The 27,873-nt window shown below is 40.3% G+C and overlaps 1 protein-coding gene across 1 annotated transcript in view; it reads right to left on the reverse strand.

Annotated features, from left to right (window-relative positions):
- The window catches only part of SARS2 (seryl-tRNA synthetase 2, mitochondrial), a 58,022-nt gene that overhangs the window by 5,292 nt on the left and 24,857 nt on the right, over positions 1 to 27,873 (reverse strand). Inside the window, exons 3-13 of the mRNA XM_089658224.1 lie at positions 26,526 to 26,555; positions 24,985 to 25,125; positions 23,654 to 23,708; positions 22,010 to 22,073; positions 14,768 to 14,873; positions 9,816 to 9,863; positions 8,849 to 8,957; positions 3,756 to 3,801; positions 3,387 to 3,474; positions 2,330 to 2,442; positions 426 to 519 (exon numbers count right to left, since the gene is read on the reverse strand). Of these exons, the coding sequence (XP_089514350.1) occupies positions 426 to 519; positions 2,330 to 2,442; positions 3,387 to 3,474; positions 3,756 to 3,801; positions 8,849 to 8,957; positions 9,816 to 9,863; positions 14,768 to 14,873; positions 22,010 to 22,073; positions 23,654 to 23,708; positions 24,985 to 25,125; positions 26,526 to 26,555 (894 nt within the window). The remainder of the gene's footprint in view (positions 1 to 425; positions 520 to 2,329; positions 2,443 to 3,386; positions 3,475 to 3,755; positions 3,802 to 8,848; positions 8,958 to 9,815; positions 9,864 to 14,767; positions 14,874 to 22,009; positions 22,074 to 23,653; positions 23,709 to 24,984; positions 25,126 to 26,525; positions 26,556 to 27,873) is intronic.

The following is a 27,873-nucleotide window of genomic DNA, read 5'->3' on the forward strand; positions in this document are numbered from 1 at the left end:
CGCTGGTGTACCGGGTCCATTTGAATACATGGAAAACGATTTACATGCATTTCTGATAATGAAAAAAGGCTCTGGACAGCATCTGGATATGGAACAGTTAAAAAACGCTTCTAAATGCAAACACTTATATGAACGCGGTTAACCGCGTTTACAAGCATCTGGCGTTTGAAAGCCAGTAAAATCTACTCCTGATCGCAAATTTGGTGCGTTCAACAAACCGACTGTAAACTCAACTGCCTGTAAACGACATAGTGTACATGGACACATAGGAAAACATTAGGGAGTTCAGGGGCTGCTGAAAAAAACCACTGAACATCTCCTGAATGTCAGTTTAGCAGCTGCAGTGTACATGAGCCCTTATTGTGACAGCGACTCCTTGGACATACACAGGGCCATGTTGTTTGGCAGTTAGCGTCCCAAGTTACCTCTCCATATTTATTTCTTCCTGGCATCCACGCCTCTATGTCAAACTTCCTATAAGCAGGTAGCCCGAGCTCATAAGTCGGCATCTCCAAAACCCTGAAAGGCAAAATATATTAAATGATGGGTGATGGCTAGGCTGTGTATAGTTAGGAAACCAGGTTTTGGAAAAAAAACAAAACAAAAACATTAACTTGTTCTTTAACAATGACAGCCTGTATTTTTACTTGACATAGGGGTTCCTTTAAAGAAAGCCTTAAGGAAAAACCTTGCAGAATGAGAGTGAGGTAACACTAAACGAACACCCACACATACAGTACTTAAAAAAAGGATCAATAAGACAGAAAAACTGAGGAGATTCATTGAACACAATTTGTAAAGCCAACTCCAACCTTATAAAAGAATACACCTTTTTCTGTGGCTTACGAAAAAAAAAATAAAAAAAAAAACCCAAAAAAACTAAACAAAACACATTTTATGATTCTCCAAGACTGTTTTCCCGGAAGAAAATAAATATTTTTCTTGCTTGTGGTCAGATCTTCCCCTACTCAGAATGTTATTATAGCGGGGCTGGTCAGAACTATGAAACATAACAGGTTTCCATGGAAGCTTTCATTGCCTATCTAGCAGATAATGGTACAAGGACATACTTAAGAGTGGAAGTAAAGGCAAAACCTAACTAACACTAACCTACTCTCAGCCACATTCTAAGCCTAATCTATCTAGCCCTGTGAAGAAAAAAAATTGCTATACTTACCTGTTCTGAAGCCGCTCTGGTCCGGTCTGCAGCAGCACCCTGTGTGTGCAGCCAACAACGGCTGGGAAATGCCTGGGAAGTGCCGCCACCTATAGAGTTATTATTGGGCTTCCATTGTCAGCTTCCTCTCCTGAAGCCACCACTGACAGTTCAGTGTGAGACCAGACCAGAGTGGCTGCAGAACAGTATTGGGATCTTTTCTCTACGGGGCTAGGTAGATTAGGCTTAGAATGTGGCTGAGAGTAGGTTTGAGTTAATTAGGTTTTGCCTTTACTTCCATTTTAATTTGTAGCGTAGGTCAGTTCTGACTTAAGAGTTACAGCTTTTCCCACTCCAAGTATAATATTTAAGACCAACCCTATAAAGGAGATTTGGGTTTTGTGTTCTTGATGACAAGTTCAAATCACTCGCTAGTTTCTTTTAGCTTTTGGAGACTTCATGGTATGCCTCCAGTAGAATGCCTAGTCCCTAATGCCATGGATATTCAAAAGGCAAATAATGGTGCCACCGTCTCCTAATGGATCCTGAATAAACATCCAGCACTGAGAAAATGGCACATTCGTATAGCTTTATGGGAGGGTGGCAGAGACACACACTACTGTGGGAAAATCTCACCAATGGGCTCTCTAAGCCATTACTGGTTAACTTATTAGATACAGAAGGGCCTATGTGCAGACTCTGCCACAGAAGGACCTATGTGCAGACTCTGCCACAGAAGGACCTATGTGCAGACTCTGCCACAGAAGGACCTATGTGCAGACTCTGCCACAGAAGGACCTATGTGCAGACTCTGCCACAGAAGGACCTATGTGCAGACTCTGCCACAGAAGGACCTATGTGCAGACTCTGCCACAGAAGGACCTATGTGCAGACTCTGCCACAGAAGGACCTATGTGCAGACTCTGCCACAGAAGGACCTATGTGCAGACTCTGCCACAGAAGGACCTATGTGCAGACTCTGCCACAGAAGGACCTATCATTTGAGAGGATATGATTTTTCATATTGAGAACAAGCAGTATATAGGTCCACTTTAACTGTACAGGAGTTTTCACTTTGATAGACATTAGAACTAGGCCACAGTTACATTGTCTCAACACATGCTGATGCAAAGCAGTTCAGCAACACAACATAAAGATGAATGCAATGCTCACTTAAAGTGTAAACCAAGCTCCAAAAATATCTCTTTCTGCAGCAGCAGGAATTCATCAAACAAATCCTGACTTTCGGTCCCGCTTTCTGCAGCTGTGACCCCAAACATCTCTACCTGAGGGGGATGGAGAACAAAACATAAAAGTCAGGAAGCAAAGCTGTAAATAATTCTTTGAAAATCTAATCTGTAGTGTAATGATGCCCATAGATGTAAAACTAGCTCCCCAATATTTACACTGTCTTCAGCTGAGCTTGATTTGAAAGGGTGGCAGATACTTTCTGATTAGGTGGTAGCCGCCATTTAGTCAGTGACTAAATTCACTTAGACTTTATTAGTAAGTAATAAAGGTGCAAATCATCTCAATGTTTTCGTAGGATGATGCTTGAATGCTGTGCTACTTGAATTAATAAACACCCAACAAACCACAAGATGTATTTAGGGATTCCTTGTGTTTGTATGTATGTGACCAGAGACGTTAGGTCTCCTAATACAGTTCTTTTAAGGCGGTCTGCAAACAATCTAACAGGAGCAGTCATCCTCAGCTGTGGTGTTGGGATTTAGCAAAAAGAAACAGGTTAGCAAACATTGCCCATTTCCTGTTGTTTTCTTCCCGATAAGCTGTTGCTGAAGATGATTGCAAAAATGCCCCCCACTTCTCTCTACAGGCTACATACAAACTGTCAGCAGAGTTGAACATTCATGTTCAGGGACTCAACTGCATATTCATATGTCTGAGGTTTGTCTGGTCATAGCTACCCATCTTACTGTCCCCTCCAGTGTCTATGAACAGTTAAAAACCTGCACTGAGATTAATACAGGTCTTCCACTGATATCCTCCTATGAATGCAAGTTAACTAGCTGTCTCTGACTCAATGCTTCCTTTAATCCAGTACAAGCATGCTGATTATAAAATCGGAGTCAAGTCAAGTACGCATACCTGGTCTGCATCAGTGACTTAGAAACTACCCTGGCAACTTTGAATCAGAGAGAGGGCCAGACAACTAGCACTTTCAGGAGAGGAGGTCAGGTTTCTTTTAAGAAAAGATAAGGAGACAGACCTTGGTAAAATGGTGAACTCGGTAGAGACCCCATGGTTCTCGGCCTGTTTCTGTCTCTGCTCTGTAGCATGTGCTGCAGCAGACAGTTCTGGGGGGGAAAAAAATAAAGAAAACCTATTACCATAATATAACTGAACAGGAAAAGTTAAGTAATAGAAAAGAATAAGCAATAACTCATACTAGTACCTCCCAAAATAAAAGGTGTTACAGGGCCCCTTTCATGAAGCAGCTAATTTACTGCCTAATGAAAGCAGTGAGGGCGAAGAGCTCAGTTGTAAGTAGTTATAAAAGAGGAGCAGAAGAGGCATAAAAAAAAGGGATGACAGGCAGATCTGTGATATGTTCATATTACTAACATACACCACTCACCTCACTGGAAGATCTGCCAGTTGTACTGCATGATCCATAAAGTACCCTGTTGTGAATAGAAAGAGCAAGCAGCATAATTACCAATAATTTTATCCTTTGATCAGATGTGTAGTGGAGCAATGTGTGCATAAGGTATAGTACAGCATACAGAGCACAGCTAGAGTTGTGCTCAAAAGTTTGCATACCCTGGCAGAAATCGTGACATTTTTGCATTGTTATTGAAAATATGACTGATCATGTCTTCTAATAAGGATAGCTATCATATGAAGCCATTTATTATCACACAGTTGTTTGGATACTTTTCAAATCATAATAACAGAAATCATCCAAATGTCCCTGATCAAAAAAGTTTCCATACCCTGGATTATTTGTCCTCAGTATGGACACACAGGTTAAAATGGCAATTAAAAGGTTAATTTTCCACATCTGTAGCTTTTTAAATTGCAGTTAGTGTATGTGTATAAATAGTCAATGAGTTTGTTAGCTCTCAAGTGGATGCACTGAGCAGGCTAGATATTGAGCCATGGGGAGCAAAAAAGAACTGTCAAAAGACCTGCCTAACAAGGTAATGGAACTTCAAAAAGATGGAAAATGATATAAAAAGATATCCAAAGCTTTGAATATGCCAGTCAGTACTGTTCAATCACTTAGTAAATTAAAAACCAACACCAGATGTGCTCTAGCATTTCTTTTGAGGTCATGGGCTCCAGGTGAGAACATATCTGGTGTTTGTCATGCACAAGTGTGAAATAGAATAGAAGCCATTCCTCTGCAGTGTACGCCGCATTGTGTCACGGGAAACAATCACACTCAGTTTGGCTTTTTTCTTCTTTAGCTAATTGCAGAGAACTTGCATGGCAATTTTCTTCAAACCTTCTCATCAGAAGACACTCCTGTCAAGGTGTTCACTTCCGTGGACGACCTGGACATCTCCGTGAGATGGTTGCAGTTCCATCTTTGTTAAAGTTATTTATCACTTTTGCTACAGTATTCTAATAGATAAGCAAAACTTTGCCGATCTTTCTTGTGTAAAGAAATTATTTTCTCTTTCTCAGGCCTTGTGACATTTCTCTTCCATGTGGTGCCATTTCTGACAGCATAAAATGGGAAGGGGTTTAATTTGTTAAGTAATGCCCTTTTATAATCAACTGTCTGTTGGACACCTGTTTAATGAATATTTAGACTCAAATGTAGTTGAATTCTTGTTAATTAGGATGTTGTCTAAAATTTAGCCTTGCTCTTAAGACTTTCATTGGGGTGCATTCATTTTTGCAACATGGTCTTGAATGAATTTTTTTTTTTTAAGGAAAAACACTTTTGTGTGTGTGTGCGAAGGTATGATTTATGTTGAAAGCACAGCACTGAATATTAGACACACAAGTAAATATTACCTTAGTGTAGCGCTAAAAACATATATAATCTGAATAATCTTAATGTGAATAATAAAGTAAAATCTATTGACCTTGTGAGAAACCCCACAATGCCCAAATCACACTATGTGCTCTTCACACGTGTTGCTTAATTCATAAATAATAATCACAAATGTACATCATAATAGTGCTATTAAATATTTGCCCATTAAATATATTGTGATAGTGCCACCTCAAATATACATCTATCCTGTGATCGTGCCAAATCACTATAGCCTAATCCAATATCAAATGTCCAAATAATAAATCACAAACAATATAAAACGATAAAGTCCAGGTGATGCTTATATACACATGCAGTGTATTTTCATAGTGCCACTCGTGTAAAACACACTCTCCCACTTTGGCTGCCGTGCCTCCTCACCTCCTTTCAGCGACCCCTAGGGGCCCACAAGCCTCTAGGATCACCTTGGATCCTCAACACTCCTGGATGGTACCTCTCAGGCTATCCTCCTTTTTGGCCTCCTCCACACCTTCACCTTTACGCTTTATGGAGTCCTCTACAACGATCCTCTGTGGATTCTCACTCACATAATAGTGAGTTCAAAAAAGAGATCCTCCATAGTGTAATAGTTCCAATTCAGCAAAAGTTTTTATTTATAAGAAAGTAACTTACATTGATGAACAGCGTTTTTCTTCTCCCTGCATGGGTAAACTGCACACATGTGTTACTTTGGAAAATGGCGTCCCGCACCGGAAGTGCGTCACTCCGGACACTGGAAACTGCGTCTCTGCGTGCCTACGCGTTACGTCACGTAACCTCGTGACTTCATCGGGGTATCGCGATGAAGTCACGAGGTTACGTGACGTAACGCGTAGGCACGCAGAGACGCAGTTTCCAGTGTCCGGAGTGACGCACTTCCGGTGCGGGACGCCATTTTCCAAAGTAACACATGTGTGCAGTTTACCCATGCAGGGAGAAGAAAAACGCTGTTCATCAATGTAAGTTACTTTCTTATAAATAAAAACTTTTGCTGAATTGGAACTATTACACTATGGAGGATCTCTTTTTTGAACTCACTATTATGTGAGTGAGAATCCACAGAGGATCGTTGTAGAGGACTCCATAAAGCGTAAAGGTGAAGGTGTGGAGGAGGCCAAAAAGGAGGATAGCCTGAGAGGTACCATCCAGGAGTGTTGAGGATCCAAGGTGATCCTAGAGGCTTGTGGGCCCCTAGGGGTCGCTGAAAGGAGGTGAGGAGGCACTGCAGCCAAAGTGGGAGAGTGTGTTTTACACGAGTGGCACTATGAAAATACACTGCATGTGTATATAAGCATCACCTGGACTTTATCGTTTTATATTGTTTGTGATTTATTATTTGGACATTTGATATTGGATTAGGCTATAGTGATTTGGCACGATCACAGGATAGATGTATATTTGAGGTGGCACTATCACAATATATTTAATGGGCAAATATTTAATAGCACTATTATGATGTACATTTGTGATTATTATTTATGAATTAAGCAACACGTGTGAAGAGCACATAGTGTGATTTGGGCATTGTGGGGTTTCTCACAAGGTCAATAGATTTTACTTTATTATTCACATTAAGATTATTCAGATTATATATGTTTTTAGCGATACACTAAGGTAATATTTATTTGAGCACTGTTTTTGGTATCAGTTAGAGTGTAAGCAGCTTTAATTAGGAAAAGGGGGGTGGTCCATAGAAGCGCAGGAGGACTTACAATATATTAGACACACAAGACCAATGTTAGGAGAGGGGTCAACAAGGCCTATAGTGACAAGAATACCATCCCCACTGTGAAGCATGGTAGTGGCTCACTGATGTTTTGGAGGGTTTGTGAGCGCTAAAAGCACAGGGAAACTTGTGAAAATTGATGGCAAGATGAATGCAGCATGTTATCAGAAAATACTGGCAGACAACTTCCATTCTTCTGCATAAAAGCTGCGCAAGGGACACTCTTGGATTTTCCAGCATGAAAATGACCCTAAGCACAAGGCCGAGTTGACCCTCCAGTTATTACAGCAGGAAAAGGTGAACATTCTGGAGTGGCCATCAGAGGCTTCCCACCTTAATATTACCAAGTCACTCTGGGGATCTCTCAGATATGCAGTTCATGCAAGATGACAAAATACTTTGCATGACCTGGGAGGCATTTTGCCAAGACCAATGGGCAGCTATAACACCTGGAACAATTTGGGGCCACATGGACAACTATTATAAAAGTTATAGATGAATCAGAGTGACTTGCGAGCCACAGGTGTGATAATTACTAGAGGATCGCAAACATGAAACATAATTACAACTGTGTTGGAAATATCTACAAATATATGTTGCGCTCCTAAATACTTCTCAATAAATAATTAAATTATTACCATTAAATTAATTCAAATTATGATACAAATAACTAATAAAAGAGTATAAATACCAAAAAAATTTTAAATAGATAATTTCAACTAATCAATCTCCTCCAAATAAATATCAAAATAATTCCACATGAAATACTCCTCTAAAAAATATTTTACCAAGTGCTCATAAATCTATTAGTGACATGATGTACTTACTAATACCCTAAATTTCATTTATATTCATAATTCCCTCATTTAATATAATAAAAATAATAAACCAACTAATAACCCTCAACTAAAACGCATTTAAATTTTATTAGTTATTTGTATCATAATTTGAATTAATTTAATGGTAATAATTTAATTATTTATTGAGACGTATTTAGGAGCGCAACATATATTTGTAACGATTATAAAAGACTACATGCTGTCATTCATGCTAAAGGTGGCAATACACAGTATTAAGAATTAAGGGAAGGCAGACTTTTGACCAGACCAGCGGTCATTTTATTTATTTACTCGTTGGCATGTTCTGTTTTATGATTGTGCCATTCTGTTATCACCTACAGTTGAATATGAATCCCATAAGAAATAAAAAGAAAAGCATTTTGCCTGCTCACTCATGTTTTCTTAAAAAATGTATGTGTGTGTACAACATATAGAACAGCATACAATTTAGAAAAGTGCCTGTATAAAGTAGAGCACAACAGAGTGGAGAAACTCTGCATAAGCTATAGTACAGCCTATAGAGTGGAGAGTGTATAAAGCGTATAGCACAGCATTCAGAATGGAGCACAGTGTGTATAGCATATATTACAGCTTACAAAGTGAGGCAGATACCATACAGGCACAGCACACAGAGTGGAAAAGCAATGGATATGTAAAATACAGCTCAGTATATAAAACGGTCTGTATCTCCTAGATTGTGTGCTTGAAAGAGCAGGGCCCTCAAACCCCTCGTGTATTGTATTGTACTGTTTTGTCTCATGTTCTGTCCCCCACGCTAATGTACAGCGCTGAGCAAACCCTTTGGCGCTATATAAACTCTGTATAATAATAATAATATCTTAAATGCCACTGATTAGGCGAACTAATCAAAGAAAAACGGTATGGAGAAAAAACAAAAAACATATAGGTTTCCAATGCTGACCCCTATCTAGAAATACTACCTGCTTAGCTTTCTCTGACTTGCCGTGAAAACCCCAGGCCACTCCAGCTGGATGCACAGACACTCATATAGTTACAAACCATAAAATGGTGATATAATCAGGCACTTACATTTGTGGTCAAAGAAGGAAAAGAAAGGCAATAAAAAAGCATCAAAAGTGAAAAAGCAATGTTACCTGCAATGCCAACTTCAGAGGTGCCAGCCAGGTGCAGATCAGGGTGTGAGGATGGGTCCAGGGTGTAAACTTGGGAGCTGTGGGCACTGGGCTGCATACCACAGCCTTCCTGAAACACACGGCACAACAGAGATGTCAGAAACATGGCAGAGATCACAAAGAAGGGCACAGAACATGACAGGCAAACCAACCGTATAAAATAGGGAAAGAGTGCAACATTTATATGTTCGGAACTAAAAACCTTAATTCCCAACCTCTTTCTGAAACTGCTAGTTCTCTGGCTGTCATTATGATCCTCCCGCTTCTTGGGAAGTCAGAGACTTAGAACAAGTGCACACCAAGTTAAGTCAGAATGCATATTTCTCCTGGGCATTGACAGGCAATCTGTTTTTCCCAATAGGCAGCGCGGCACAATACAAACTTATCTCTGCTGTATGCCGAAAATAAGTACTGGACAGAAATCAGCCAACCTGACACATCATTTCTAAAAAGCAGAGTCAGCTGTAACAGGCACTAGCTCTCCATAAATGTTACAATCTGATTGTACAATTAACGTTAGATTTCCAAAAAGTATATAATATGAGGAGCTTTCTAAATTATCCGAACTATAATTAATTTGAATGCAATCAGTAAAAACTCTTGCGTCATAAAGCAAGATCTAAAGGAGGTAGATCCTAAACGAGGTAGATCCTAAAGAGACTGCAATCCAATCATAATGTGTAAACACTAGTAGAATTCTTAAAAATATTGTACAAAAATTCTCAGTACATTCGAAAATTGTTCAAGATTTAATTTGCTTTTAACATTAGATTTTGAAGTGCATAATCCTGATCAAACGTTGATTTGATACCACTAGTGATTAGAAAAATGAACATTTTTACAATGAAAAACATTGAACATAATTCTACTAGTGTATACCCAGCTTTAATCATTTACACGATTATCGGTAAAACAAAAAGCAACTTACAAACACAGCTCCTTTCAACATTTCAGGAACAGACATCGGGATAAAACCCTGCAGGAGATGAGAGAGGAGTGAATGGTTTCATTAGTACTAGGCATTCCTTTACATAGACCAGTGCTGGCTATACAATTTGCAGGTAATAAACAGATTTCAACATATTGTAAGTTCCCAGGAGCAGGGTCCTCCTAGTCCTTCTGTTTTGAATTTGCATTGTTGTCGTCTCCCTTTATATTGTAAAGCTCTGCGCAAACTGATGGAGCTATATAAATCCTGTATCATTATAATACCATTCAATTGCAGATGTGACAGAATAGATCAATGCAGTCCAATATCAACAGCTTCTACTGACACTGTGAAATAACCACAACCTTTGAGTTTCGGCTGGCTTGATATCTAGATATGAGAAGAAGGTTTGGAGTCTAAGGTCTCCCGAGGTGGTGGTGTTGAGGTGGTGGCTGCCGGGGTTTTTTTGCTCCGGTTGGCTGCTGTCTGTTGCCACTTGTGTGTTGTCTATGGTTGTTTTTTGCTGGCATTGGTGTGATGGGGCTGCATGTCCGACTATGCAGGGCACGCATGCGCTGTGTGTTGTAAATTGTTGTACTTCTCCCCACTTGTTGCCTGGGCTGAAGTGATGTTCGCACGCATGTGGGATTACCGTTGTGGGGGACGTTTGGTTCCACCCTATGGTTGGCTACACTTCCGCCCAATGGATATTCAGGCAGAAGTGATGTTCGTGCGCATGCGCAATGAACAATCACTGCTAGGAGGGGCGGTTCCACCCTATGGCTGGTTGCACTTCGGCTTTTGGCTGTTTGGGCGGAGTTGATGCTTGGGCGCATGGGCGATCACTGCTGGGAGGTGTGGTTTGTTTCCGCCCTATAGTCTATCTAGGCGCAACTGTGGTCCCACATTGATGACAGCATTTAAGCGCCCTGCCGTATGCAGTTATTGGCGCCATTGAGGAGAGACACATACAGCGGGTGTCTTGATGAGACATAGTGGCCTGAAAAGTACAACGAGATATGATATTTGATTATATTTGGTAGATGCATCAGCAATTAGGGATTACTAAGCAGGGATATACGTTATAGGAGCCACATTTAGAGGACTTGGGGCATTAACACATGCAACATACTGGAAGGAGTGCGCCTTCATTACACAACAATCTGTCCGGTATTGCATACACCTTTCCTGCAGAGGGAATTATGAGGTAACAATTTGGAAATGGGCTGTTGAATACTGTTATGATTTTAAATATGTGGATATTTCCATATTGATTTTCACTGTTGGATTTAGATTGCCCTCTGGAATGTACTCATGGAACGGTTGCATACGGATAATACTCTTATATAGAGGTTCACGCTGATTGTGTCTTTTGTCAGTGAGTGATAGAACATTAGCTATGTTGGGGATATAACACCTCCTTTGTCTTGTTCTATTCCTTTCCCCCCATTCTCCTTTTTGGTTCCTTCTCTTTAGTGGGATTGTTTCTTGTTATTCCTTCTGTAGAGTTTCATCTGATTGGAGACGAGGGGGAGGGGGTTCTGTATGTGGAAGCTCACTCAAGGCAAATTTGACCCTCTATGTGACCCTCTATGACATTATATTTTGTATTAGTAATGGTTGTTATGTATACACATCTTCCAGCTATATCATTTGATCTCCTTGCCTCCAGTTTGGGGTACTGAAGAAGCCAACAAACACAGAAACATGTCAACCTCTGGAGGATAATTATGTCATGGAACATGATATTGTGATCTCGCGGGCACATTAGCCAAGTATTGATTTTATACTGTGTGGAAGATGTATTTCAATAAATATGTTTAATGTTGAATGAGGTTGTCCGCTTTCTGTACCTGTAAAGTCCCAGCAGGTTTTGCTTTTTCATACTGGAATGAGAAGACAGTACTAGTTCTTTTTGTTAAATTAGAACATTGTGTCTGTAAGAACTGACTGATAGATCTTGGGGGATACAGTGATCTCTCTGATTTTCTTCCTTGAAAGTTGTCTGGCAGTGGCTCTACTTACCGTCAAAATAAACAAACGCTTTGTCAAACCCAGTATGCCTGTAAAACATGTTTATTGACCTGCAGGGAAAGGGACAAACAGCCATTCTGAAATCAGATCTCTCTCTCCCAGCCCTTTTGTAGCCTCTGTAGATGTGCTTAGGATGTCTTTTTTATGGACTCCTGTATACAGCTTTGATTTGGAGCCTATGATGGCAGATGGGTGAAGTATATCTGTGAAAAAACTTGCTTGAACTTATTTGAAGATCTATATATGCATGCAGTGATCATTGTACACTATGATATGAAGTTTGAACTTTTGAATTTGGATCTTCACATGGATGTAGACATAGATGGTCCTTAGATGGATATATGGCTGTGCAGTCGTGCCACATCAAAAAAAAAAAAAAAAAAAAAGAGCACATGAAACAATCAATCCTCATAATACTGAAAATGTTCCCCATTGAAAGAAACGTATGTGCCCTGTAATGCATAGACATATCTCAGGTTTCTATAAGTATTCAATATGATTGAAAAGGTTTTAGGCACAACTTTGAAGCTTTTCTTTGTCTCGAATGTAAATGAGACTCACAAACAATCACTGCAAAATTAAATGCTATATATTATACATTATATATCGCTGCAAGAGAATACTACATCCAGAAAACGCCGGTATCGTTCGCTGTATAAAGTCACATTAAAAATGCAAGTTTTTCCACATTTAGCATTTTTGCATTAGCATTTAGCTGTGTTTTTATACACACAAAATAAATAAAATGTTTGCTAAAAAAAAAACCCAAAAAATTCCGGTTTGCCGCGGTTTACCTCGTTTTTTCCGTGTTAGAGATTTTTAGAGCTAAAAAAACTCCTCTAGAAACCCACTACTTCTGGCTTTTTTTTTCCCCAGCCAAAAAAACACTGGATAAAACCTATGTGTGCATGGACACAGGATAACATGCTAGGGAGTTTATTTGCTGTAGAAAAAAAATGCCAAAAGCCAAAAACAGCCGCTGTAAAAACATCCAGTGTGCATGAGGACTTATCAGGAATAGTCTGAGATATGAGTGATAAAGTGAGAGGACCATGCAAATGTTTTACTTATTTGTTTGTAATATTTTTCACCAGGGGAACCCTAGTATGCTACTGGTGTAAACCTGTAACTAGTAAAAGTTGTCTATTTTTGTAGGGGAGTTTATTCAGCAATTTGTTTGGAAACACCCAAAGCTTTTTTTCTTTTCTTCAAATTCCCCTAACAGATTTCTAAATTGAAGACAGTATGTTCCTTTTTTATTTGATTTAATTCTTTATATGAATTATTAGCAAGGGCAGTCTATGAGGGCCACAATACCTCCCCCTATGTGTATATTTTAACAAGCACTGGTTCTGTAACATCTCTTTAGCTGGTCATAGAGGTTTTTTTTTTTTCCCCTTTTTAAGCCAACAGGCTGATCGAAAGAAAAACAGATTCCTCCATCCACACAACAAGGTAGATGGATTCCCCCCGCCAGAATATTGTATACTGATAGTGGGACCCACCGCTGTCAGAACATGATCAGTAGCTGCAGCTGCTGATCAACAAACATTTTCCAACTTGTCAATTTAACAAAAATTGATCTAACTATACACTGCTGTTGAACTTTGTCAACGCTGAAAGAGCTGCTGTTAGTAATTCACCGTTACAAATGGGGACCTCAGCAGTCAAACATTCAGCAGGTCTCAGCAGCTACACACAATGGCTTACTTGTCCGTTGAAGAAAGCCTCCAGGAAACAGGTCCATCCTCAATACTTAAATGGTTAAAACACAAGTATACATGCATGAGATTGTTTTTCGGCTTCCTGCAACCCCCTACACAGCAAGACTCACTGAGAAATGGAGAAACCAAAAAGGTTCTGCTACAGCACATAGTGCTGTCAATCTATGGAAACATGCTTTCTGGAGGGAAGAGCACAGCATGATCTCATTATACCAGTGCTTCTTTATTGCCCCAGTCATTGAGATGGGTCACTGACCAAGTAGCATTGCTTAATTTTACTTGAGAAGAGTCAGGTCAGTGACCTAGCTACTCTGCCTAGCATGGATGCCTAAAATCACCAACCTGGCTGATCATAATTACTAATCTTTGATAGGTAAACCTTGCATTTGTAACAGTTTGGCTGCCTGCCCCCTTGCACCAAATTTGCACCCCCCAAAGAAAAAAAAAAAAAAAAAAAAAAAAAAAAAAAACCACAACATGATAAAAAGGATAAGTTTTGCTAAAAAATAAAAAAATGCCCTTGTTTTTTGCAGGTGAAAACATATGCATTTATTATTTTTTCTTGCAGGAGGCTGTAAACCATTGCACCAGTGATCAGCAGATTGCTGGTGCCATGCAGGTCTCCTGCAGACCTATCAGTATATCTGCTTATCCGTACGGGATGTACGGGTAAGCAGATATACTGACAGGAAGAATCAATGAACTACCACGGCACTCCACAGCACTGTGGTAGTTTTATTCAGAACTACAAGCCAACAGCCACTAAGGCTGTTGAGACTTGTAGTTTCTCATTCACAGAGCACTGAAAATGAGTTGTGTGGCCTGAGGTGTGGACAGCTAGCAGGAGGAGAAGATCCCCTGCTAGTAGTCAAAGCAGGGGAATGGGGGCCAGTCTATTCATAACATGTTACACCCTGAACAAGGATGTAACAGGTTATGAAAAGTTAAACAAACATCTCAAACCTCAGATTCACAAATTAAATGCCTTATTCTATACAGCATTAAAAAAAATGAAATATATATATATATATATATATATATATTTATTCTTTGCAAAATACAGAACAAAATGAGGCCAACATATATAAATAGAGGAATGCAAATAACCGTTTGTGAAGTAATTATGAAGACAAAGAAAAAAGAATCACTGGTGAGTAACTGATGTGTAGAGGAACAATAATGGATTCTGCTTACCTTTTTCACAAGTTTATTGATTGTAAAGTTGACAAGAGCATGCTCTAACAACGTGCCAGCTCCTCTGAGATAATAGCATCGGTGACCCGAAATATGTGAAAGGCGGCTGTCAAAATTAAACAAAATATTCTCCTGTAAAAAGGTAAAAGTATAACTCTGTGAGCAGCTTTTTGTATCATTATTGTTACATTTTTCATGCTGCTTTTCCCATTTTCTTTTTCCCCCCAAAATAGAGATGTGTAGATGACCCAATAGTGGGAGCACAGTATTCCAGTCTGCCTCATTTATTCCCGCTGCTTAACCAGTATGGCTCCAGAGCAATTTGTTTTTTATTTTTCGCATGTTTTTTACATGTAAAAACCTAATTTTTGGCAAGAAAATTACCTAAACCCCCATAACATTATATATTTTCTGAAAGCAGAGGCCCTGTAAAATAAAAAGGTGAGAGTTGCAAATTTTAATGTTACATGATATTTTCGCAGCAGTTTATTAAAAAGCAAATTTTCAGGAAAAAATAAAACATGAATTCTAGTGCAATGTATAACATACAATATAATACCCATTTTTGGTTAAAATATAAAAGATGAGGTTGCATTGCATAAACAGATACCAAACATTCCACGTCCATGTCTGCGTTATCGGCAAAAACTGGTGTCCAAAAATCACCATAGGTGATGCTTTAAAAGCCTTTACAGCTCATTAGTTTAGAGTTAACTAGGAGCTCTTGTGCTAGAATTATTGTTCTCACTATGATATTTGTGGAAATATGTCACAAGTGTGGTGTAACTGCGGTTTACATATGCGTGCACACCCCGGGCTTGCGTTTATGTGGGGGGGGCGGAGCAGCGGGGGGGGGGGCGGGGGGGCTGAGGGATGGGAACGGCAATTTTTTATTTTTATACTTTAATATATTTTCTTAGAATTTTTTTTTTTAAACTTTTTTTTTTTTTTACGTGATTGCTATCACAAGGGGTTACTGGCAAAGGGCTGAACTGGTTAAGGTCGGCCATAGACGAGTCTAAAACCAAATGTTCTGTCGATTGAAAAACAACAATGGCGCAAAGGACTGTACCATCATTTATTTAGTTTTTCCTAAATAAAATCCAGCATGTTGGATCAAGCACTTTCGATTGCGAAACAAAGATTGCAAATGTTCGTTGGGCTTTCGACACGTCTATGGCGATAATGGAGATAGGATATCAGCCACATAGGGAGTGCAACGTTTACAGTCAGCATTGTGATAGAGCAGTAAAGCAAAACATGGCTCCCATGTTCATAGAGTATATAATTACAAAATATTCACAGAGTGCACAGAATCTACAGTGGGGATCGAAAGTTTGGGCACCCCAGCTAAAAATTTGTATTAATGTGCATAAAGAAGCCAAGGAAAGATGGAAAAATCTCCAAAAGGCATCAAATTACAGATCAGACATTCTTATAATATGTCAACAAAAGTTAGATTTTATTTCCATCATTTACACTTTCAAAATAACAGAAAACAAAAAAATGGCGTCTGCAAAAGTTTGAATTTATTAAAGAATTTATAGCATTTTATACAAATTTTTAGCTGGGGTGCCCAAACGTTCGATCCCCACTGTATTTTTCTTTCGATGTGGGAAAGGAGCATTCCATACACGTTTCCTGCACCACACATGAATACATTGCCCTTGCGAGACACAAGCGGGTGCTAAAGAATTGTTAATGGTACCCCAAACGCATCTGACAAACTCAGTGAGTTTGCTGCCACCAAACTGCATGACACCGCAGAGCAATCTGAAAAGGTGCCTTTTGCAGCCCATGTAAGTGAACGAGCTGTCAAAACCGATCTGCACAGGAACGAGCTCATTCCAGTGTGATTTGGCCCTCATGCAAACTGATGGTATTTACATCAAGCTTTTACACACATCTTAAAAATCGTTTGAAAGAATAAACAAGCACACATTCTCACAGAGGAGAGGATACTGTCATTAACCTGTTTTCAACTTAAACATCTTACGATTTTTATGTTCATGGACATCTTTAGGACAGTGCAGACGCCACAGGCAGGTCAAAGTAAGAGGTAACTGCTGTGGTTGTAATTAATATGCCTAATTCTGACCCTACTTATGCCCTACAGATCTGATTTAAAAGAAGTTACCGTATTTTTCGCTCCATAAGACGCACTTTTTTCCCCCCCAAAAAGGGGGGAAAATGTCAGTGCGTCTTATGGAGCGAATATAAAGCGGCCGGTCCGGTATTTCTGCCGCCACCATGTCAGAATACCGGGCCGGCCGCTCATCTGTTGTCTCCTGCAGGGCCTTACCTGTTCCTCGCTCCAGCGCTGCACAGTCTTCCCGCGCTGGCTTCTGTGACAGCCGGGTGCCCACTGCGCATGTGCTGCGTATTGTGAATGATCTGGTGGCTTCTGGGACACATGAAAGGTCCCCGAAGGCGCCGGGCCATTCACAAAGCGCAGCGCTTCTCGCACATGCGCAGTGGGCACCCGGCTGTCACAGAAGCCGGCCCGGGAAGAAGAGGGAAGGACAACTCCGCGGAAGTGGGAGCGGGTACCTGTCAAATTCAGGTACCCACTCCCCCTCCCTCCCCAAAGGTCAGCAATCTCTGGTCATTCCCTGCACTCCCCGCAGTCTCTGGTCATTCCTTGCACTGTCTGCAGTCTCTGGTCATTCCCTGCACTGTCTGCAGTCTCTGGTCATTCCCTGCACTGTCTGCAGTCTCTGGTCATTCCTTGCACTGTCTGCAGTCTCTGGTCATTCCCTGCACTGTCTGCAGTCTCTGGTCATTCCCTGCACTGTCTGCAGTCTCTGGTCATTCCCTTCACTGTCTGCAGTCTCTGGTCATTCCCTGCACTCCCCGCAGTCTCTGGTCATTCCCTGCACTCCCCGCAGTCTCTGGTCATTCCCTGCACTCCCCGCAGTCTCTGGTCATTCCCTGCACTGTCTACAGTCTCTGGTCATTCCCTGCACTGTCTGCAGTCTCTGGTCATTCCCTGCACTGTCTGCAGTCTCTGGTCATTCCCTGCACTGTCTGCAGTCTCTGGTCATTCCCTGCACTGTCTGCAGTCTCTGGTCATTCCCTGCACTGTCTGCAGTCTCTGGTCATTCCCTGCACTGTCTGCAGTCTCTGGTCATCCCCTTCACTGTCTGCAGTCTCTGGTCATTCCCTGCACTGTCTGCAGTCTCTGGTCATTCCCTGCACTGTCTGCAGTCTCTGGTCATCTCCTGCACTGTGTCCGCAGTCTATGGTCATCTCCTGCACTGTGTCCGCAGTCTATGGTCATCTCCTGCACTGTGTTCGCAGTCTCTGGTCATCTCCTGCACTGTGTCCGCAGTCTCTGGTCATCTCCTGCACTGTGTCCGCAGTCTCTGGTCATCTCCTGCACTGTGTCCGCAGTCTCTGGTCATCTCCTGTACTGTCCGCAGTCTCTGGTCATCTCCTGTACTGTGTCCGCAGTCTCTGGTCATCCCCTGTACTGTGTCTGCAGTCCATTGGTTCAGAATATTTTTTTTTTCTTGTTTTTCACCTCTAAAACCTAGGTGCGTCTTATGGTCAGGTGCGTCTTATGGAGCAAAAAATACGGTATATAATAAATAGCTTCAAAATATTGGCTCAGCAGCACAAGGAAACTTCAATATAATTTTGTAAAGCGCTGCACAAACTGTTGGTGTTATATAAATCATGTATAATAATATGTAATTTCAGCACAATCATTATTGCACCACAGTCAGTAGAGATCAATTACTTTGAGCTGTAATAATTGGGCTGCTAGCACAGGTATAATGATCAGGTGGAAAAGACGGCAGGGGTAAAGCGACAAGGAAATTGCTGCGTGTACCTGTCACCACAGCTGTACTTTACAATACATGTCTGTCAAGACGGCTAATAATAGTAAGAATTATTATTTATATACCTACAATTTACCCCCTCACAGAATTTACAATCTAAGCTCCCTCTCTTACATTCATACATATACTAGGGCCAGTTTAGACAGGAGCCAATTAACCAACCAGCAAGTCTTTGGAGTGTGGGAGGAAACCGGGAGTACCCAGAGGAAACCCACGCAGGCACAAGGAAAACATGCAAAACGCCATACAGATAGTGACCTGGTGAAAATTCCGACCCAGGACATCAGTGCTGCAAGGCAAATTTACTAATCTGAAGTAAAAAGCATACATCAGTTGACAAACACCACAATACTCAATGTTTTCCTGGCAACTTTGCCAACCAGCACAGCTAGAACACGTCACAGTTATCCTTCAGAAATCCCTAAACAACAAATTAAACTGTAAATATTTATAAAGAGGCTATCAAAAACGAATGACAAATCTATAGCATTATAGCTGTATAATAATTCCATGCAATACCACAATATTTGGAAACTTTAAAGAGTGCCTGTGCGATTTGCCTAGACATGAAAATGGGGACTGCTGCATGCTAAAGAGTTTTCTTCCTATATCTTTAATGTGGCCATAGATGAATCAAAATCCAGGCAGTTCAGCAGGGACACACCGAGTTTCGATTCATGTGTGGCCACTGCAGCGGACATTGCAGTTGTGGCTGCAGTGCTGATCTGTGTATTCTGACAGCGGAGGAGACACCCTGCTGTCAGAACACAATAGCACAGCAGGAGGATTACCACATCCACCTCAAATGCGTGAATTAAGGAATCAGTTTAGTTTTTCCTTTCAGCCCCTTGGCTGAACAAAAACCATTGAACCATGTATAACCACCTTTATGGTCACAACATAAACCTTCACCCACGCTTCTCCCTCCCTTCTGCTTCTCCACCTGTGACTCATTATCTCCTCATTTATCTTCTATATTCTGCTCAGTATTACTACTACACTACATAATCTGCTGTACAGAGACAAACAAATGGGCTTATGCCACACAGGCGCCTAGAAGGGTACAACTGAGTTCACGGACTGCAGTTTATTATGTTCTGACAGATGCATCCCACTCTTTTTCCGAGAAATTATGAGGCAAACTAAATTAGTAGAAGACTTTAGTGTGGAAATTGCCTGAGGCCACTATTACCTAATGAGATATTTGCTACATCCAGATGCCTCCTATACAATCCAGACAGCGAGTAATTGTACACTCTGTGCCATACAGTCCATTAAAGAAAATCTGTCACTTTGCCTTTTCAGGACAGTGACAGGTTCTCTTAAGGAAGAATCTCCCCCACCAAGCACTGGTTATTAATCTTGTGTAAGCTCCAACACTTTAACTAGGAGCTTATACAAGGTTTAGACCCATAGATTTAACAAATGAATAGAGCGACAGGCACTGAAGCAAAAGCGAAAATCAGTGGTTGGGATCTTGTTTTTTTTTGTTTGTTTTTTTTAAGAGACTGGACAAAAAGATAGATAGATTCCCTATAAAGCTGAAACCCAGGCAAGGAGCTCAATCGATGCAGTTGAAATCCATATACAGTGGGGCAAAAAAGTATTTAGTCAGCCACCAATTGTGCAAGTTCTCCCACTTAAAAAGATGAGAGAGGCCTGTAATTGGCATCATAGGTAGACCTCAACTATGAGAGACAAAATGAGAAAAAAAAATCCAGACAATCACATTGGCTGATTTGGAAAGAATTCATTTGCAAATTATGGTGGAAAATAAGTATTTGGTCACCTACAAACAAGCAAGATTTCTGGCTCTCACAGACCTGTACCTTCTTTAAGAGGCTCCTCTGTCCTGCACTCATTACCTCTATCAATGGCACCTGTTTGAACTTGTTATCAGTATAAAAGACACCTGTCCACAACCTCAAACGGTCACACTCCAAACTCCACTATGGTGAAGACCAAAGAGCTGTCGAAGGACACCAGAAACAAAATTGTAGACCTGCACCAGGCTGGGAAGACTGAATCTGCAATAGGCAAGCAGCTTGGTGTGAACAAATCAACTGTAGGAGCAATAATTAGAAAATGGAAGACATACAAGACCACTGAATCTCCCTCGATCTGGGGCTCCACGCAAGATCTCACCCCGTGGGGTCAAAATGATCACAAGAATGGTGAGCAAAAATCCCAGGACCACACGGGGGACCTAGTGAATGACCTGCAGAGAGCTGGGACCAACATAACAAAGGCTACCATCAGTAACACACTACGCTGCCAGGGACTCAGATCCTGCAGTGCCAGACATGTCCCCCTGCTTAAGCCAGTACATGTCTGGGCCCGTCTGAAGTTTGCTAGAGAACATTTGGATGATCCAGAAGAGGATTGGGAGAATGTCATATGGTCAGATGAAACCAAAATAGAACTGTTTGGTAGAAGCACAACTCGTCGTGTTTGGAGGAGAGAGAATGCTGAGTTGCATCCAAAGAACACCATACCTACTGTGAAGCATCGGGGTGGCAACATCATGCTTTGGGGCTGTTTCTCCGCAAAAGGGACCAGGACGACTGATCCATGTACAGGACAGAATGAATGGGGCCATGTATCGTGAGATTTTGAATGCAAACCTCCTTCCATCAGCAAGGGCATTGAAGATGAAACGTGGCTGGGTCTTCCAACATGACAATGATCCCAAACATACCGCCCGGTCAACGAAGTAGTGGCTTCGTAAGAAGCATTTCAAGGTCCTGGAGTGGCCTAGTCAGTCTCCAGATCTCAACCCCATAGAAAACCTTTGAAGGAAGTTGAAAGTCCATGTTGCCCAGCGACAGCCCCAAAACATCACTGCTCTGGAGGAGATCTGCATGGAGGAATGGGCCAACATACGAGCAACAGTGTGTGCCAACCTTGTGAAGACTTACAGGAAACGTTTGACCTCTGTCATTGCCAACAAAGGATATATAACAAAGTATTGAGATGAACTTTTGATATTGACCAAATACTTATTTTCCACCATAATTTGCAAATAAATTCTTTCCAAATCAGCCAATGTGATTGTCTGGATTTTTTTTCTCATTTTGTCTCTCATAGTTGAGGTCTACCTATGATGCCAATTACAGGCCTCTCTTATCTTTTTAAGTGGGAGAACTTGCACAATTGGTGGCTGACTAAATACTTTTTTGCCCCACTGTATACAGTTTAACTTTTTTTCATGTTTTGATGCAGTCTTTTTCACAATCCAGAAGGCAGCACAGGCATGATCATGGATCTTCCCTGCAGCAGCGGCAAAGTTTGGTCAGACACTGACTGAATTTCAGGATTTAGCATTCATAAAAAAAAAAAAAAAGGTTTTATATATTTACTGTTAGCTCAGTTCTTGGATCAATGTCAGCTTTTCTACCTCTGTCTGATGATATCCAGATTGTCTCCTATCTGCAGGTGGCCTCGAACATTAAAATCAAACTCTAAAAAAACATGGATATGACAGAACATAAGAATATTGACACAGGACAACAATATTCATTACCACTCATATTACCTGTAATAAATAAAAATAAATATTATAGCATCGCTCACATTTACTCAGATATTTATATCAAATTCCCTTATATAACAATGTTAGCATGTTCCACCCCTCACTGCCCCTGCACCCCTAAGATATAAGGGATATGATGTCTGTAGATTTTACCCAAAGTGCCCCTACTGGTACAACCTTGTACTGCAAGCTGGCAATGCCAAAATAATATATCTGCTATGAACACTTGTAATCAGCATGAACAGGTTTAATTCCTTAACAGCGGAGCTTTCCCCACAACAACTGGATAAGAAAAATGTTCTTTAGCAAGAAACATACATTTCACTTTAATAATTATGCTACCAAAAGTTAGTGTGTGCTGTAAATTGCCTCCAGCATTTGCTCCTGTTTCTTCTTCCTGGAGGCTGCAATTTTGCTGAACCACGAGAGCCCCTGAGCGGCAGTAAATTTTTAGGCCTCTACATTTTCGGCACAATGCCGAAAAAACAGAGGGCACCTGAGCATGTGCAAAGTAGGGTGAGACACCTATACCTGCAAAAGAGGCAAGCCTGAAGTCATCTAGCTGGACTTAATTTTCTGACTAACGTTCCTCTTTAAAGGGTATCTAAATGCAAAAAAATCCTATATAGCAGCTTATCAGTCCCTATACGAGGCTCCTGATTAGTTTTTTTCTGCAGGTTTTCTGCTTTTTTTTTTCACTTTTTATTCATGTGAATAATACACTTCCTGTCTCTGTGTGGCCATGCTCACTCCTCCACTGTGTCTATGGAGGAAGCCATGGATGCCACCCAGGCCAAACTGCTGTATTTGTTCATCTCCATTTCATTACAGCTGAGGGATTAGTTTACAGAAAGAATATGGTTTGTACTTTTGGCTCAGCTCACAGGAAGCGAGAGTAACACTGCTAAGGCTCCATGCACACTGGCGTTTTGTTAAGCTCCTAGATGCTATTATCAGCATATTTGTTCTGCTCCTAGAAGCTAAATAGTGTTATCCTATGTGTTTATGCACACTATTTTAGGCTGTTAGCATTTTTTGAGCTCCAGTGTCTAGGAGCAGAAAAAAAACTTTTTTTGTAGAGGTTTTTAAAGCGTTTTTGCATCAGAAAAAAAACCCGCTAACAGCTCCTAAAACATTCCTAACCGCTTTTTTCTAGCTTTTTTTCTTCCTCTACATGTACTGTGAAAACACTAACATGAACGCTCCTAAATGCCACTAAAAACGCTAATAAAAAAAAGATATTACTAGCATTTTTTTGTATCTAGTGTTTTTCACAGTGTTTTTTGAACTTAAATAAATAAAAAAAAAAAAAACCCTAGTGTGCATGGAGCCTAATTCTATTGGTTTGCTCAAAAGGTATTGTTTGGTGGTCTTGCATATATGTTGAAGTTCAAAAGGCAGTGGTTTTTCCTTCCACATAAACACTGCACTAACAGTTAAATGTATTTACCCCCCTTCTTCCCCACATCAAAAATCACACTGCACCTTCCACAACAGATAAGAACTTACCAGGCTTCACACCAAGTACTTCTAGTTCTCGAGCATTGCTCTCATCTCCCACCGGCTGTAATGGGAATACGAAATAAGCTACATTAGACACAGTGATGACTGTAAAATACTGGAAATTAAGACTATCACCATGGCTGCCCTTATTTGATTGTGAGAGTTCATGATCTCCAGCTATCCTCTCCTTTACCATCTGAAGGCTACTAGTGGATTGATAGAAGCTCATGAAGGATACAGGGTAAGATACTGCAGATCTGCATATCGATGGACCAAAGATGCAACATTCTACATTTTTGGTCTGTCAATGTGTCACTCTGCATTGTGATCCAGCACATCCAGCAGAAACCTCTGTTCATCTACATAAGTAGACAGAGGCCTATAGACATCTGCTGATGGCTGTCAGGAGTTGGTGAAGGAGCACTGCAATAAGGAAGAGAGATCTTCATATAGAAGTCATGGCACCCTAAAGCATCCAAACGTACATAAATTTTAGATATGGTTATGCATTAGTGAATTTAATCATCTTCCTGTTAGCATGTGTTTTAAACTCATTGACATGGACCATAGGAAAAAAAAAATATTAAAGTAACGGAATAAATTATACATAAATTGGGGAGCTCAGGAGGTGTGACCAATGTCAACGTTTTATTATTTAAAGTCTTGTATTAGATAAGGAATGACTAAAGCCACCATTAGTTTTATTTGAACTGTATGTGCTGCACTGGGGAGATTTTTCTTCATATCTTTTCCACAATAGGAAATGAGAGGAAATCTCTCAAAAGTGCAGGAACTCCTCTCTTAAACAACTGTCACATGACAGGTATCTCCACTGTAAGATCTGCACTTTAGTTATAACATTTTGGATCACCCATTATGTCGATGACAACAGTAAGTTGGACAAAAACTGTCTTCACTAAAAGTGACCATTTTATCATACTTTTACTCAAGCTTATTTTAAACTGCCAAGAGTTGTGACCGAAATATCTTAAAAGGAATGTCACAAACTGATAATGGGAGCTGCTTCTGCCAACTGGTTTTTAAAAGTGCAAGCTTCACAGCAGTCATCTGCACTCTAACTTTACTACTTACTGTGCAACTAACCACTGAAGAAAAGAACATGATGGCCCAAAGCTTACACCTGCCAATAAACCCATGGCTGCTTAGGTTTTATCCTACGTTCACGTTAATGAAATAAAACACTTTTCCACTATAGAACATATCACATGATTTCGGGAGTGCCAGGAGGAGATCAAATCTGGCAACAGATTTTGTATTAATGAACAGCATTTATTTCCTGCGGAAGCTATTAGAAACTACTGATGTCTGGTACTCACCGTGCCTGGGTAGGTTCTGTTTGGCAGCTTTAGTGCCTGGATGTAGAAGGAATCCTCCAGAGCAAGCTCCTCCTTCTGGAAAGCAGTAAGCTGTTTGCGGATTTCCTTTCCACGAATAATAATGGACTGGTAGCTGGGAAGCTAAGACACAGGTAACATCAAGGCAAGCTAATGCTTTCCAGGAAATGCTGCAGCTGTGCTAAGATTAGAAAATTGATTCAATTCACCTTAGTTTAGAATTCACTGTCCTCAACTACAACAACACACTTCTCCATTAAGGGTAAGTAGGAATATCTTTTCTAACACCTGTGGTTCTAAACTCAGTCTCTTGACTTTATGCATCTGCAATCGCATACAAAATTCAAAAGTAGATTTGAATCTGATAGTTGGCTGTAAGAAACTTTTTAGAACCAGCATCTTATTGATTATTTCATATGCAGAAATTAACAAATATGCAGATTGTATCCAAGCACCACAAACAGTTCATGATAGATCCATCCCACACATGTACTTCTTGGGACTAATATATAATTGTGAATGCATGACACATGCTGGTAATAAGATTATGTAAGCACCCTGGTTTAAAGGAACAATATCCAGCTAATCACTATGCTAAAAAAAAAAAACCCCAAAAAAAAAAAACCACACAACTAAGCTAAAAGCTCCTTGTACCTAAATCCATGGTCATGTGATGCACTGGGCCCAGAATCTCTTCTGCTTCCTCACTGCAGACAAGGGAGGTCCTTCAATTGACCTGGACACTTCTTATTGGCTGTTCAGCAGTGAGACCTCTCAGGCTCCAGAAGACTGCACACCATGTTTGATAAAATGTTGTAAATGGGTTGGTGGTGGGAAGGTGGAAGGGTAGATAGTGATGCCCAGGGATAGACTTTAAATACATAGAGTGAGCAGTTAAATGGAAACAATAATATGAAAAACATACAAGAGTAATAAACGAAAAGTGTATAAAAAAAATACACCAATGTCGAAGAAAAAAAAAAAAAAAGAAGAAAGAAGAGGCATCTACTTTAGGAATTTCTGCAAAAACCCCCCCCCAAAAAACAGTAAGTTCCTTTAGCTGGTGTGCTGCCATCATCTATTTCCAGCAACAAAAGTAGCCATACTCAAGCATCACCAGATTACTGGTGAGAGTGTGGTGGATTAAAGTACAATGATCATTTTGATTTAGAACTTCTCTGCACAAGTTTGTTTAATTCACTTGATCATTTTGATCAAAATATTTTGACTGGTCTGACCAGATCAACTTCTACCACAACTTTCTATTGCGTCAAACAATTGGTTTCTTTAGAAAGACTGTTCGAAACTATCTAGGATTGACTTACAAAATTCATCCAATTTATATTTAATCAGGTTGAAAATTGTGTTACACAAATTGTTGGTAAAGTGAAAGTAGATTTTATTTATAACTTAGGAAAGATTTTACCATCATATTGTACTGTGTGTCCAGTTTTCATACAATACTGGCCCTACTCATAACTTTTTTCCTCACAAAAATAATTCCAAATTATACCAGAACTTACCGATTGCACACTCTCCTGATCATGTGTGACCTGTGGGAGACACAATTAGAAAACAATCAAATATCAGAAAAGATTACAAAATAGTTGCATGGTTTAAAAAAAACACACACACACTTTCATGACTATTGATAGGTTAAATTAACAACACTGACAATGGAACCTGAAAGTAAGTGGGGTATCAGTTTGAATACATCAGAATACTTGAAGAGGTCATGCTGCCTTATGCTGAAGAGGAAATGCCCTTGAAATGGGTGTTCCAACAAGACAACGACCCCAAACACACCAGTAAACGTGCAACATCTTGGCTCCAGACCAACAAGATTGACGTTATGGAGTGGCCAGCCCAATCCCCGGATCTTAATCCAATAGAAAACTTGTGGGGTGACATCAAAAATGCAGTTTCTGAGGCAAAACCAAGAAATAGAGAAGAACTGTGGAATGTAGTCCAATCATCCTGGGCTGGAATACCTGTTCACAGGTGCCAGACGTTGGGTGACTCCATGCAACACAGATGTACAGCAGTTCTCAGAAACAGTGCTTATACAACGAAATATTCATTAAGTGATTCAAAGGAAAGCAAAATCTTCAAACATTTTTCAGTTTATATAGTGAATGTTTGAGTTTGTAAAGAAGAATACAAACACTGCTATTTTTTTTAACAGTCTAATATTTACTTTTCTTTAATTTGTGTGTATGGAAATAAAAGCCATTAGAAGGATTTTGAGCTTTATTCACTTTTTTCAACACACTGCTATTATTTTGAACATAACTGTACATGGTTATGTGCGCATCAGAACTGGACCAAGGAGCAGGTGGCCTGGTCTGATGAATCATGTTTTCTTTTACATCATGTGGATGGTCCGGTGCGTGTGTGCTGCTTATCCGGGAAGAATGGCACCAGGATGCAGTATTATTATTATACAGGATTTATATAGCGCCAACAGTTTGCTCAGCGCTTTACAATATAAAATGGGAAACAATACAGTTCAATACAAGTGGGTTAGGAAGGCCCTGCTCCTTGGAGCTTACAATCTAAGTAGTATGGGAAGAACACAATGTGATGTTTTGAGCAATTTTCTGCCGCGAAACCTGGGGCCCTGTCAGTCATGTGGATATTACTTGACACGCACAGCCTAGACATTGTTGCTGACCAACTAAATCCCTTCATGGAAATGGTATTCTCTGATGGCAGTGGGCTCTTAGCAGGATAATGTACACTTCCACACAGCAAAAAAGGTTCAAGATTAGTTAAAACAACACAATGGGTTCAAGGCCTCCAAATTTTCTAGATTTCAATTCAATTGTGCATCTGTGGGATGTGCTTGAAAAACAAGTCCTGTCCATGGAC

The sequence above is a fragment of the Staurois parvus genome, unplaced genomic scaffold (assembly GCF_062004578.1).
Source record: "Staurois parvus isolate SC_StPar_1 unplaced genomic scaffold, SC_StPar_1.0 ptg001058l, whole genome shotgun sequence".
Classification (NCBI taxonomy): domain Eukaryota; kingdom Metazoa; phylum Chordata; class Amphibia; order Anura; family Ranidae; genus Staurois; species Staurois parvus.